The sequence below is a fragment of the Curcuma longa genome, unplaced genomic scaffold (genome assembly GCF_044706935.1).
Source record: "Curcuma longa cultivar G26 ecotype Majalengka, Jawa Barat unplaced genomic scaffold, ITB_CL_G26_1.1 contig_18171, whole genome shotgun sequence".
NCBI lineage: Eukaryota > Viridiplantae > Streptophyta > Magnoliopsida > Zingiberales > Zingiberaceae > Curcuma > Curcuma longa.
The window spans coordinates 1011-13408 of record NW_027430759.1 but is presented as its reverse complement, the minus strand read 5'-3'; the positions used below and the strand labels follow the sequence as shown (position 1 = coordinate 13408).

At 37.4% G+C, this 12398-nt stretch overlaps 1 protein-coding gene, 1 long non-coding RNA gene and 1 pseudogene across 2 annotated transcripts; 1 reads left to right on the top strand and 2 right to left on the bottom strand.

Annotated features, from left to right (window-relative positions):
* The first annotated feature begins 113 nt into the window (after positions 1-113).
* LOC141816789 (homeobox-leucine zipper protein HOX32-like) lies at positions 114-3232 on the top strand (annotated as a pseudogene).
* Positions 3233-4146: 914 nt separating this feature from the next.
* LOC141816788 (uncharacterized) lies at positions 4147-8349 on the bottom strand. Its single transcript, XM_074704518.1, is given in 8 exon segments — positions 4147-4466; positions 5066-5185; positions 5275-5383; positions 5854-6000; positions 7168-7251; positions 7343-7387; positions 7390-7477; positions 8312-8349. Coding segments are annotated over 8 exon segments (708 nt in total). The 3' UTR covers positions 4147-4389.
* A 1243-nt stretch (positions 8350-9592) lies between these two features.
* LOC141816787 (uncharacterized) lies at positions 9593-10361 on the bottom strand. Its single transcript, XR_012600742.1, has 3 exons — positions 10252-10361; positions 10068-10154; positions 9593-9902 (listed from the first exon to the last, which is right to left on the bottom strand). It is a non-coding gene; the product is annotated as an uncharacterized LOC141816787 (long non-coding RNA).
* Between the last annotated feature and the right edge of the window lie 2037 nt (positions 10362-12398).

The following is a 12398-nucleotide window of genomic DNA, read 5'->3' as shown; positions in this document are numbered from 1 at the left end:
ATGCATATCATATTTGTTGGCTGGCATTCTTAGGTTGCAGAGATTCTTAAAGATCGTCAATCATAGTATCATGATCTTGATTGCCTTGATGTGCTTACCAGTAATTCCTACTGGCAACGGTGGGAATATTGAACTTGTCTACATGCAGGTTTGATCATGTGCTTACAGTAATTCTGTTTGATTCAGAATATCTCTTCTGTTGAATTTGTTTTCACTCTATTCTCATATGAACAGACATATGCGCCGACTACACTAGCGGTAGCACGAGATTTCTGGACACTGAGGTACACGACAGCTCTGGAAGATGGCAGCCTAGTGGTATCGGTTCTTCATCTTTTTATTGTTTGGCAATTTTCTACAATTTCTATTCTGTCACCAAATTTGTGTTCTAATATCATGTAGTTTTTCCTATTTAACATTTTCTACCAAGTAATCATCGACCGAATACTTAATTTTCCTAGGTCTGTGAAAGGTCTTTGACACCTACAACTGGTGGTCCTCCTGGTCCATCGGTTCCCCAATTTCATTAAAGCTGAAATGCTTCCCAGTGGATATCTAATTCGGCCGTGTGATGGCGGCGGATCAATGATTCACATAGTGGATCATGTTGATTTAGATGTGAGTTTAAGTTCATTCTAGCCTTATTGAGTTTTTGTTTCCATGATAGTCTCATGATACCTCTGATATTAGGCGTGGAGTGTACCTGAGGTTCTCAGACCCTTGTATGAATCGCCGAAAATTTTGGCACAGAAGACAACCATTGCAGTAAGCAGTATTCTTTTTTCTTGCTCGTTGTCGATTATTTTCAATTTATCACACACTGATGATTTTGCAGGCACTTCGGCACCTCAGACAAATTGCTCATGAGAGTAATGGTGAAGTTCCATTCAGTATGGGGCGACAACCTGCTATCTTGAGGACCTTCAGTCAGAGATTGAGCAGGTATTAGAACCATCATGATCGATCGTGTGCCAGCGTATTGTATTGACACTTATGGATTCGTGGTCGTATAACAGAGGTTTTAATGATGCTGTGAATGGCTTTGCTGATGATGGTTGGTCGTTACTGGGTAGCGATGGAATTGAGGATGTCACAATTGCTGTAATTATCCAAATAAACTACTCGGTTCTCATGCGAATTCCTCAACGATGTTTTCAGCTCTTGGTAGTGGAATTCTTTGTGCGAAAGCATCCATGCTGCTGCAGGTGAAGTGATCATATTGTTTTTGTTCTTACGAGCTTTCGTGTGTGTTAATGATTCTAAATGGGCATGACTATTTGCATATGTAGAATGTTCCACCAGCTATGTTGGTTCGTTTCTTGAGGGAGCATCGGTCTGAATGGGCGGATTGTGGGCATCGATGCGTATTCTGCTGCCTCTTTGAGAGCTTGCCCTTTTACAGTCCCCGGTGTTCGGCCTAGTGGTGGATTTTTGGGTAGTCAAGTGATACTTCCTCTTGCACACACTGCAGAACACGAAGAGGTAATTATCGATAAAAGTTAAGATTCATATCTTGTGTTTATCTTCGGTGTCCATTTTCTTCTTGAGATGGTTTAGCATTGTAATTTTTTTTATTGTAGTTCTTGGAGGTGGTCAGGCTTGAAGGACATGGTTTTAATCAGGATGATATAATTTTACCGAGGGATTTATACTTGCTCCAGGTTAGTAGTCTACAAGTTTTTGAAGGAAAAAAACATTTCATCATCGAGATTGGTATCTTAAACGACAATAATTTTCTCCATCTACTATGGCAGCTTTGCAGTGGAATTGATGAAAATGCTGCTGGAGCTTGTGCTCAGCTTGTTTTTGCACCTATCGATGAATCTTTCGATGACGATCTTCCATTACTACCTTCAGGTTTTCGTGTCATACCACTGGATCTTAAATCAGTTGGGTATCTTTAACTGGTATTCTGCATGAAATTTAAGAATATAGTTCCTCAATATCTCAAAGCTCTTCTTGGTTTTCCCTATGAAGTTTAAATGCAAATAGTTGTTGACCCTTATATTAAGTATCTTAAGGCAATCTTGTAGGATTCTCCTTCGGCTACACGAACACTCGATTTGGCATCCACACTCGAGACTGGATCGGGGGGAACTGCTCGCTCTGTTACTGATTCTAGCTCTGGTGCTTACAATCTGCGGTCTGTCCTTACGATAGCCTTCCAGTTCACCTACGATAATCACTTGCGAGATAGCGTGGCAACAATGGCCCGACAGTATGTTAGAAGTGTGGTTACCTCGGTGCAGAGAGTTGCTATGGCAATTTCACCTTCTCGCCCTGGTAGTCAGCTTGGAGGCAAGAATCCACCTGGTTCTCCCGAAGCTCACACGCTCGCGCAATGGATTTGTACAAGCTATAGGTACTTTTAACCTAGCAATGGTCGGTCAGTCGGTCGGCTTGTGTAAGTTATAGTTGAGACCTAAAACAACTGCATTAGTATTGATAATGTGTGAGTACTGTCTTGAGCAATCGATCATGTTTTCCATTTATCTGACCGTTTGATACTCTTCCAGGGCTCATTCTGGGGTCGAGCTTTTCCGGGCAGAACCAGAAGCTAGTGATGCTTTGCTGAAACTGCTGTGGCACCACACTGATGCAATCATGTGTTGTTCATTGAAGGCAAGTGCTAGCTCATTGTAGTTTATCGTTCGATTTATCGACGACAATTTACTGATACAGAAAGATATTGACTGACTGCCATTTGCAGGCTTCACCTGTCTTCACATTCTCAAACCAAGCTGGGCTGGATATGCTTGAGACCACCTTGATTGCTCTGCAGGACATCACACTCGAAAGGATTCTCGATGACGATGGCCGGAAGGCACTTTGCTCAGAGTTCCCCAAGATCATGCAGCAGGTATGCACAACCACCTCAAAACACCACTACTTTGTTCTCTTAATGCCTGTAAAACCAAATCCATCTTCCTGCAAATTGTAGGGTTTTGCTTGCCTTCCTCCTGGCGTCTGCTTGTCGAGCATGGGGCGGCCGGTATCGTACGAGCAAGCTGTGGCATGGAAAATCCTGAACGACAACGACTCGCCGCATTGTCTCGCCTTCATGTTCCTCAACTGGACCTTTGTTTGACCAAACCCACATCATATCTGGTGCTAGTAATGGATGAAGCTTTAAAATGTCATCCCTTTTGCCTAAGTTATTTCTGTTGAACTCCTAGATCGTTTCTGAAGACAAGTAATATCTGTATATTTAGTGCAAACCTCTCAAGTGCTACTCTATGCAATGCAACTATGAATGCTGTCTCTTTGGCTTTTGCTTCATCTCTCTTCTATTCACGTGCATCAGTTATGCATGCACACAGTGATGCAGAGCTACTCATTGCTCATAGTCAGTTTATATTTGTTTGTTGATGAACAGGGCGCTGCAACATGCAATAATATGACTGTTCACTGGCTCTGCTCGTATATTCTTGACGTGACTGAAGATGATCCACATGCAGAGACTACTGTGCACGTACGCGATCTTGTCGCAGTGTTCAAACAGTTGGCATTCATCATTTTGTCTCCTGAAACCGATTCAATCGAATAGTAAGGAATCTGTTTCGTTGAGGATTCCATATAGTTTTCTTTCATTTTTAAAAGGCTTCGTCTCCACTTGCCTTGCACCTGAAACACAACAGCGGCGGCAGTAATGCTGTAGGGGAATTGGGACAAATCAGACGGTTAGGGGACGTCCCATCGTACGGTCGATCCTGCGACTGGACGGCCAGATGGTACGGTGGTGCTTCCGTCGACGTCGTCGTAATGTCTGAGAGACAAAGACGGGACAGAGGATCTCGCTGCAGGTGGTGCTTGGCCGGGAATCCCGCGGCGGATCGCGGCCTGTCGCGTCGCTGTCCGCCGGCGGGGCCACCACCTGGCCACTCGTCCCTCCGCCCGCGGTCCTCACCCGCCGCCTACCTCCGGGGTGAAGCCCCAACTCCTCGTGCTTCCGCTCTTCCTCGAAAGCCACGCCGCGGCCGTGTCAGCGAGCAGCGCAGGCACGCGCGTGACGCCCTCTCGATACACGGTTGCTCGTTATATCTAATTCCATATAAATATTTGGCCCTCCATTAGAATAAATTTCTAAAAAAAGTAATATACTAAGTGATATTTAAATCCTCGTTATCTAATTAGTAGTTGTTTGGTTTTTGTGTGCAATCACACGATCTTTTCTTTCATTTAATTGCACTAACATAGCAAAAGACTGATACAATAGTACAAAACCAAGGGAGTGTAACATGAGTCTAATTAAGATTCTATGATCACAAGAACTCCCTAAACTTAGTCAGATCGAGATCGACCGACGGTCCTTTTTAGATTCCGAGCAAAAGGTTTTAGAAGATGGTAGTCCCTCAGATTTGCATAATTACTACAAAGTACAGTTTGCGATCACCTAGATATGCTCTGCTGTCTCTTCGACTTCGTCATGGCTTCGATAATTCTGTACATCCATCGATCCAGCATTCCTTGTGACAAAATATACAATGGTTAACGCATTTCAAATGAAAGGGCTAATAGATGTTAATTAAATCTTGCATAGAGTGCTCAATGGATTAATGATGATGGAGAAAAAAGACTAAGATTTTAACCTGTCATGCGTGAGGAATGAGTATAATTCTAGATGAACATACACTTGATATCTTAAATTTTAAAGCAAATTTTGATGGTGGCAGAAATGAAATAACATGTTAGAGTTCATTTGCGAGGAACTATTTGGGTATACATTGTAAAATGTTCTAGTACAAAGCTGGAGTAAAGTTTACAAAAGGTTCATGATTCAGATGATCTTATGAAAAAAAATAGCATGGAAATATGATTTCAAGAAGAGATTCAAAAGGGGAAAGGATAACCTAATTACTTCTTACCCAAAATTGACTGCAAAGTATCAGTCCATGGATAGACCAGTGTCACAACCATTCCATGGAAGCCCACATATTACTATAATGACTGACTATATACCGGCATCAAGTAAATAAAAAGATACGGCACAAAATCTGGATGTTTACAAGGATAATCTTGCAAATTTTCAAAAAAATTGCAAAATGTCAGAAAGATCAGCATGTACCTGTTAAAGCAAATGTGCCACCAAGCACGGCACATAACCGAGTTAGGAAATGAAGAAAACTACGTCGTTCTTCTCTTATTGTCACTGTAATAGGTGACAGGTCGTACAAGAAGAAAACAGCTGTTAAAAGGAAAAGGGAAGAATGAGGTTAAACTTCTACAAAAAAATCATTTTGTATATTATATCAGTATGACACTCAAGACACTGACCCGGCCATGACCTATCAAAGTCACGCATTGGCACGAAGTATTCTGTGACAGAAAACTGGTTTGTAGGCAACACTTCTTTAGAGAGGTATCTGTATTCCGTTGGAACAATCTGCATTGAATTACACATTAACCTCTTTCTTGTGTTTTAGAAGGAAAAAGTAGTATCACAAGATTGAATCTAAAGACAATCAAAAACTAGTGTTCTGCAGATTAAAACTAATTAAAAGAGCAAAACCAAAAAGGTTATAGATCACTACACAAATTCTGTAGAAAATAAGATGCGGCTATTGTTTGACAAAACCATAACAGACTAAGTAGTAATGCAAACACCAGGACATTTGACGTTTAACAGTAGATATCTCACTACAGGGAGAGTAAATTCTTCAGTTGAAATCACAGAAAAAGACAAGTGAATGAGTGCTACTTTTGCTAATGCAAGTTAATACAATAAATGAAACCAAAAACAGTAGGTTGAAAAACCAAAAGATTTTATTTAATGAGATACAAGAGAAGCCTCAGATGGCAAGAAAAAAAAATTGGCAGTACAATCCTGCAATTAGATGAATGGTCAGAAACAACCTTTATATAATACTTGAAGGTTCCACTTTTATCATCCAATATCCTTGTAGTTCCATCAAGAGGATTATGGATCCCTGGATACTTTGGTCCAAAAGACAAATCATGAATCACATGACTTACATTCACTTTTTTTGCTCCTCCAAAAATCTGTGCATGAAGAATATAAAATTATGAGTTAATTGCACACAACTTCAGACAAATAATAAAAGTTGCCATATTCATTTTAAGTGCTTCAGGACCAACTGGGATACCAGAGAAACAAAATTTATGTTAATAAAATGTAGGAGGGAAAATAAAGAATTAAGTTTCATGCAGAATTACATTTCTCTCATAAGTCAGAAGAACCATAATTTCATAGTTATATGATTTCAATTTGAAAAGTTCAGAATGATGAATTTTCAAGTATAAGGGTTCAGAAGAACTGCTTTTGTTACAAGATCTTCTAAAGAGAGTGACAATCTAATTCTTGACAGCAACGACAACAATGAAATGGAAAGGGGAATATGGGTATAAATAGGGTGGTAACTTAGGCCTGTCTCTCAATAAAAATTACTTATGCTATGTTCATCGAATGGAATTGATGTGACTAGAATAATTATTCCTAAGGAATGAAATTGATAGGGAGTGGAATGATTTTTGTATCACTTAGTTCATGGAATCGAATAGATGGATCATTTTCGCTGCAACATTTGGTTTCTAGCAATGTAATTAGTAAAATCAAAAAATAAGTCTATAAAATGATAAGATATCCCTCAGATTAATAGACTAAAGTTTAGTTGGCCCCTCTAGCCTATCTAGTTTGTCCGACCCTCCTAATCTGGATACTCTAACTGGCTATTTTGTCCATCTTGCTTATTCAAAATATGTTTTTTTTAATATTAAAATAGGCATAGTTATATGTTGAAGAATGAAAAGGAGTAGGAATAGGCAGTCCTTGGCATGGAGTACAAGGTAGCTGAGAAGCATAATTAGGGAATAGCAATTCCATGGGAACCGTATTCCGTGTTCACTTTGTAAGTAAACATATAAATAACTATTCCACAGGAATTTAATAGGGAATAGAATATCCATTCATATCAACACCAAACTCGACAATTACTGAAATTGATATAAAAAAACAGAATTTTACAAAACAAGCGATAGGAAAAAGTAGGGACCAAACAGAATCTGATGAATGGAAAGATGAAAAAGAATACAGCGAGTAATGATATAACATACATACAGAACATAAAGTGCAAAAAAAAAAAAAAAAAACAATCACCAGGCATAATTCAGTATATTAATATGTTAGTTATTTATAGTTATCTAACTAACCTGCTGTGCAACAAAAATATTTAAACCATGGACTGATATATGGAAGTTACCAGCAACCCTCTGCACATCCAAAACTCCATATACCTGCAGAAATTGATATAGCATAATATTGATGATGGAAGAATTTCAAATTGAAAATATAGGAGATAAAACCAACATATTGAATATGTCATACTCTACATCCTTCACCATTTGAAATAGCCTGCTTGACTTTCTACAATCATTTTTTCCCGCATCAGAGCCCAATGTATGTTCATGCTTGTGTTGAGAGGATTCATCATGATGATCATTTTCATCTGTTGACAGTTTCCTGACAAATTAATTTTCTTCAACTATTTTCTTAAATGCAAGAACCAATTAAAATGTATAGATTACTTCAAGAACACTATAAAATGCCCCTAAAGATTAACACATGCACTGATACTAGAAAGGGAAAAGGAAGGAGGGGGAAGGAAATGATGAATGAGGTGAGAATAAGGGAAAAGGAAGGAAACCATGAGGGAGGGAGGGGAGAAGGAAACAAGGGAAGAACAAGGGAAAGTAAAGCATATGCCCTTTTTTGGATGCTAATTAGCAAGGAAATAAATGGGAAAATGAAAGGAGAGGACAAGGAAACAGTAGGAGAAAGGAGAAGAAACATCTTTCCTCTGCATGCTAAGGGAAATGAAGTGAAGCAAATTAATTCTTTCCTTTATATTTTAATATTTGAAATTTTTGATATGATATACGATGTATCATATCGTTCGCTCGATTATACAATGTATATCTTTTTCAAGTGGGTTGCAGATTGCTCACTTTGATATTTTTTTTATACATGATGTGTTTGTATTAGGTGAAATGTAGGTCGTTTCACCTTTACTTAAATGTCACATTCTATTGATTGTATGTCGAATACAATAAGAGTGGTCAATAAAGGAAAACTGGGAATGATATTAATTAAAAAAGAAATAAAAGACAAATGACCTGAAAAAGATAAATGACAAATGATGTTGTTGCCTCTTGAATAATATTTTTCATGTACATTTTTCGTATTTTCATTTTACACTTTGTGCTCACTTTTCATTTTCCTTTGACCTTCAGATTTGTAGACTTGAGGCGATTTTCGAGATTTCGTCAATAAAGTTGAACGATTGTTCAGAGATACTCAGCGATAGTTATGGAAACGATTTCTACAGAGTCCATTAAGTTTGCTTTATTTGCATAATTAACTACTTATACATTTTGTTATTTCGGTATTGTTCATTTCATTATCTATATGAGGTCAATTGTCAATCATGTCATGGTATGGTTGAGTCAGGTTTTGGGGTCGAACATTATCTACATCATTGAATAAAGTATTACATATTTATATTCGTACAGCTTGTATACCCTTGTTGGATATTATTTATGGATTTTGATGCAGAAATAAATATTGTCCGAGCAAGGAGACTAGCTTCGATATAGGGATGGAGGTCTCCGGGTAGTGACAAAGAATCTAAAGAGACCCAACTTACATTTTTTTTTTCCTATTCATTGGAGGAGAAGATGGCAACAACTTACTAAGAGTTGAATTCCTATCTCATCTTAGGATTAAGTTGGTTATGATCAGGACGGACTTGTTTTAAGTAGGTAAGAGTCGAATCTTTGGTTCGTCTTCTCCCGTAGTGGCTAACTACAACTTCTCGATTTATTTCTTCATAGATGGTCATAGGGTTGACCGTGTGAAATCACTGGATGACAGATTTCACTTATTGCTAAAAAATTAAGGAGATTGAATGCCTCCCCGTAATGATCAATAATTGCAGCTCTTTGATTTACCTCTTCGACCGTATGAGACCGTTAAGGTGATGAATTTTATCTTTTTGTTGAAGATTGAGGGAAATTACGACAATTAAAAACACCTATAGAACTCACAATGAAGATCATGGTGAGATGTGCTACAGTAGTTGAGACATCACTACTAGAAAAATGTTAATAGACAACGCGAAAAACGCGTTGTCTTTGTGGGGTAAAAAGCGTTGTAAGAGGCCCTGTTGTAAAAGGGGTCCCTCAACGACAACGCTTTTTAAGCGTTGTCTTTGTTAACATCGACAACACCTTCGCAACGCAGAAAAAGCGTTGTAAATATTACAACGTTTTTTGCGACGCTTTAAAAACGTTGTTTTTAATAGGTATGACAACACATTTTGCAACGGTTAAAAAGCGTTGTAATTGTTTTACAAATTGCTTGGGTTTTTGCAACGTTTTTAAAAGCGTTGTCTTTTGATTTTTTTAGCAGTAAATAAGAATTAATATATTTTGTAAATACAAAACTATTGGCTACAAAATTTACTCAATCAGAGGTACAAAACATACAACTTATATTCACACAAAAACCATTCTTACAGCAGGTTCATAACATACAACAGGTCGATAACATACAACTTATACAAGTTCATAACACAAATTCAATTTACAACTTCCAACATATAAGCTCCATAACAGGAGCAGGTCCATAACAAAGGTTTCAAGGCAACAGCAGCAGAAATATCATCACAACAGCAGTAGAAATATCATCACAACAGAATATCCTCCAACAGCAACAGAATATCATCACAACATTAGCAGAAATATTGGCACAACAGCAGCAGATTTAGCAGCAAGTGCATCACCAAGTATGGACACAACATTAGCATCACCAAGTATCAGCAGCAGAAATATGAGCACAACAGCAGCAGATTTATACACAATGAACAACGGATATCAGCATTCCATACCTACTCATAAACAGCATCAGCAGAATTAATCACAAACAGCAGAATTAATCACAAACAGCAATCAACGGATATCAGCATTCCATACACAACAACAGCAGCAGAATTAATCACAAACAAATATATTTATTACAAATAAATGCAATTATGGAGATCATCATGCCATACCTACTCATAAATATGATCTTGTATACAGTCTGCCACCTCGGAACGCACCTCATCAATTTCTGCCCGAGTGTACTCAGCTGCCTTAAACTATGAACACACATATAGATTAAGTTAATTCGAAAAACAATCAACACTGACTTTGCAAAATGATAAATGGTTTATATGAAGTGATTTGAACAAGTACTATTGATCGTAGTCCATCTCTTTCAATAGTTTCAATTTCTGCAATAATCTGTCTCATAAATCTCATGACATAATAACCACACTGTTTCCCATCTGGTTGCCGTGGAGCCTGTGGTAATTGGACTCCAATATCAGGTAAAAGACAAATACGATGAAGTGGAGATAGGTCATGATATGTATCCATTAAAGATGGATCAACTATGTGAGGCTACAGAGTATAATCGATGAAGTGGTACATACTTGGAATTGAAATTGTCCCCATAGTGGATTTTGACAAGGCTGTAGGAGTACCAGAGTTGATGAGGCAGACTCTTGCGGCAAAAACAAATGACCCTATAATTTTTAAAGAATTCAAAGGCTCAATTTAGCTATTGACTAATGCAAGTTGGACATACAAACACATATAATCCTGCAATGGCTGGACAAATGACAATGGTGTATGTAAGAAGTATAACTATTCAATTCGATGAAAACACATAGAAGCTCATAAGTGTAGCATTGCAGTATATGTAAATACATAATTGCATTGTAAAGAGAACTACAAGATGGACAACTTACATTGCACAACATTTCTCTAATGGATAAGATGTAGCGTTAAATGAATTTGCTACCATTCTAATGTTCTTAACAATGACACTCAACAATCATGACACTCAATTCATAAATTTTACAAGTGTTAGCAGAATCATATCAATATATCCTATGTATGCATACCGATCTGATACAAGAGATTCCTTTGCACAAAAGGGTAAATTTGTGCAAGTATTAGTAGACCTACAAGTTGAAGTTGCAGATGAAGTTTTGAACACCAAAAGGGTCCAGCAGATAGTCCAGTCTTGTACCAAATGGCGAGATTATGAAAGTTACAGATCAAAGAAAAAATTATTAAACAAGAACAGCAATGATCTGGACATATCATATGTTGCATGAAAGGAATGAGAAGATATTTTGATATATAAGTATGCACTAGCATAATATGTTCAGGAATAGAATATATTAATCTTTTATCCTTATTAATCTCATTCTTTTAAAAACCTAAAGCCTGTTCATGAAGGATTCAATCTTAAATTCACAGATTACAAAATCATGATACTGTGCCAGCTACAACCAGCCCAGAAAAACATTAAGTTGACATTGGATCAAGATGTGAATAAGATATTCGCAGTCGCAACACCGTCAAGGTATAATCCATGAGCATCAACTCATTTCAATAAAAAATAAACACTACTTAAATAGTTTAGGCTTAGCTCCTCCATTCAGTACATAAATTTTCTCATAGAAATATAGGAATGCTAATTATACTTGAAGCCACCATGTTCTATCTTTAGTGGATTTCTTTCAACATGCAACTCTTTTATGCTGCCATCAAAATAATAATTAGGGGATTTCAGCAACTACGCTGTTTGTCAAAGAAATTTTAAAATAATTAAGTCATGCCCAAGCATCCATTATACGAATGGATATATTATATATATCAATAAACATTTGCTTGCATTTGATTTTTACAGTCATAAACAAATGGATGAAAAAAAAATCATATTTTGGTATTATTTGACTCTTTATTTGTGCTTATCAGATTCCATAGAAAATAGCATTATCAATATCTTCTCAGACTCACCAGTTCAAAAGCTTTTGATTCACTAGATACAATTCTTGAAGAATGTTACATCTCTGTCATGAGAAATGGCTCCATTTCATCACTTTGCACAGACCCACTTGCACATGAACAGAGAAAGATATCCAAACTTCTTCTATCACAGTTGATGGCGTCTGAGTGATGCACAAAATAATTTGAACCCAATCCTTACATTGCTCTTCTGTCTCATGCAATGTTTCTTTTACTGGAAGACAGCTTCGCAAAAGGAAGCAAAAACCTATCATTGAATCAAATGAAACATTCCGGGAGAACTAAAGCACTAGAATCTCAATAGATGAGCATTAGGTACTCAATAGTAGTAACTTGGCGTCAGAACCTAAAACCCTAATTAGATAAAACCTAATCCATTAACAAATCTGTGCAAGACATCAACAGGTTTTTCTAAATACATTAAAAGGAAAAAGGCAAACGAATTCATGGTTACCAGCAATGCAACCCATCTCTCCACTGAGTTCCAATTGCTTCTCCAATCACGGCTCGAGGATCCTTCA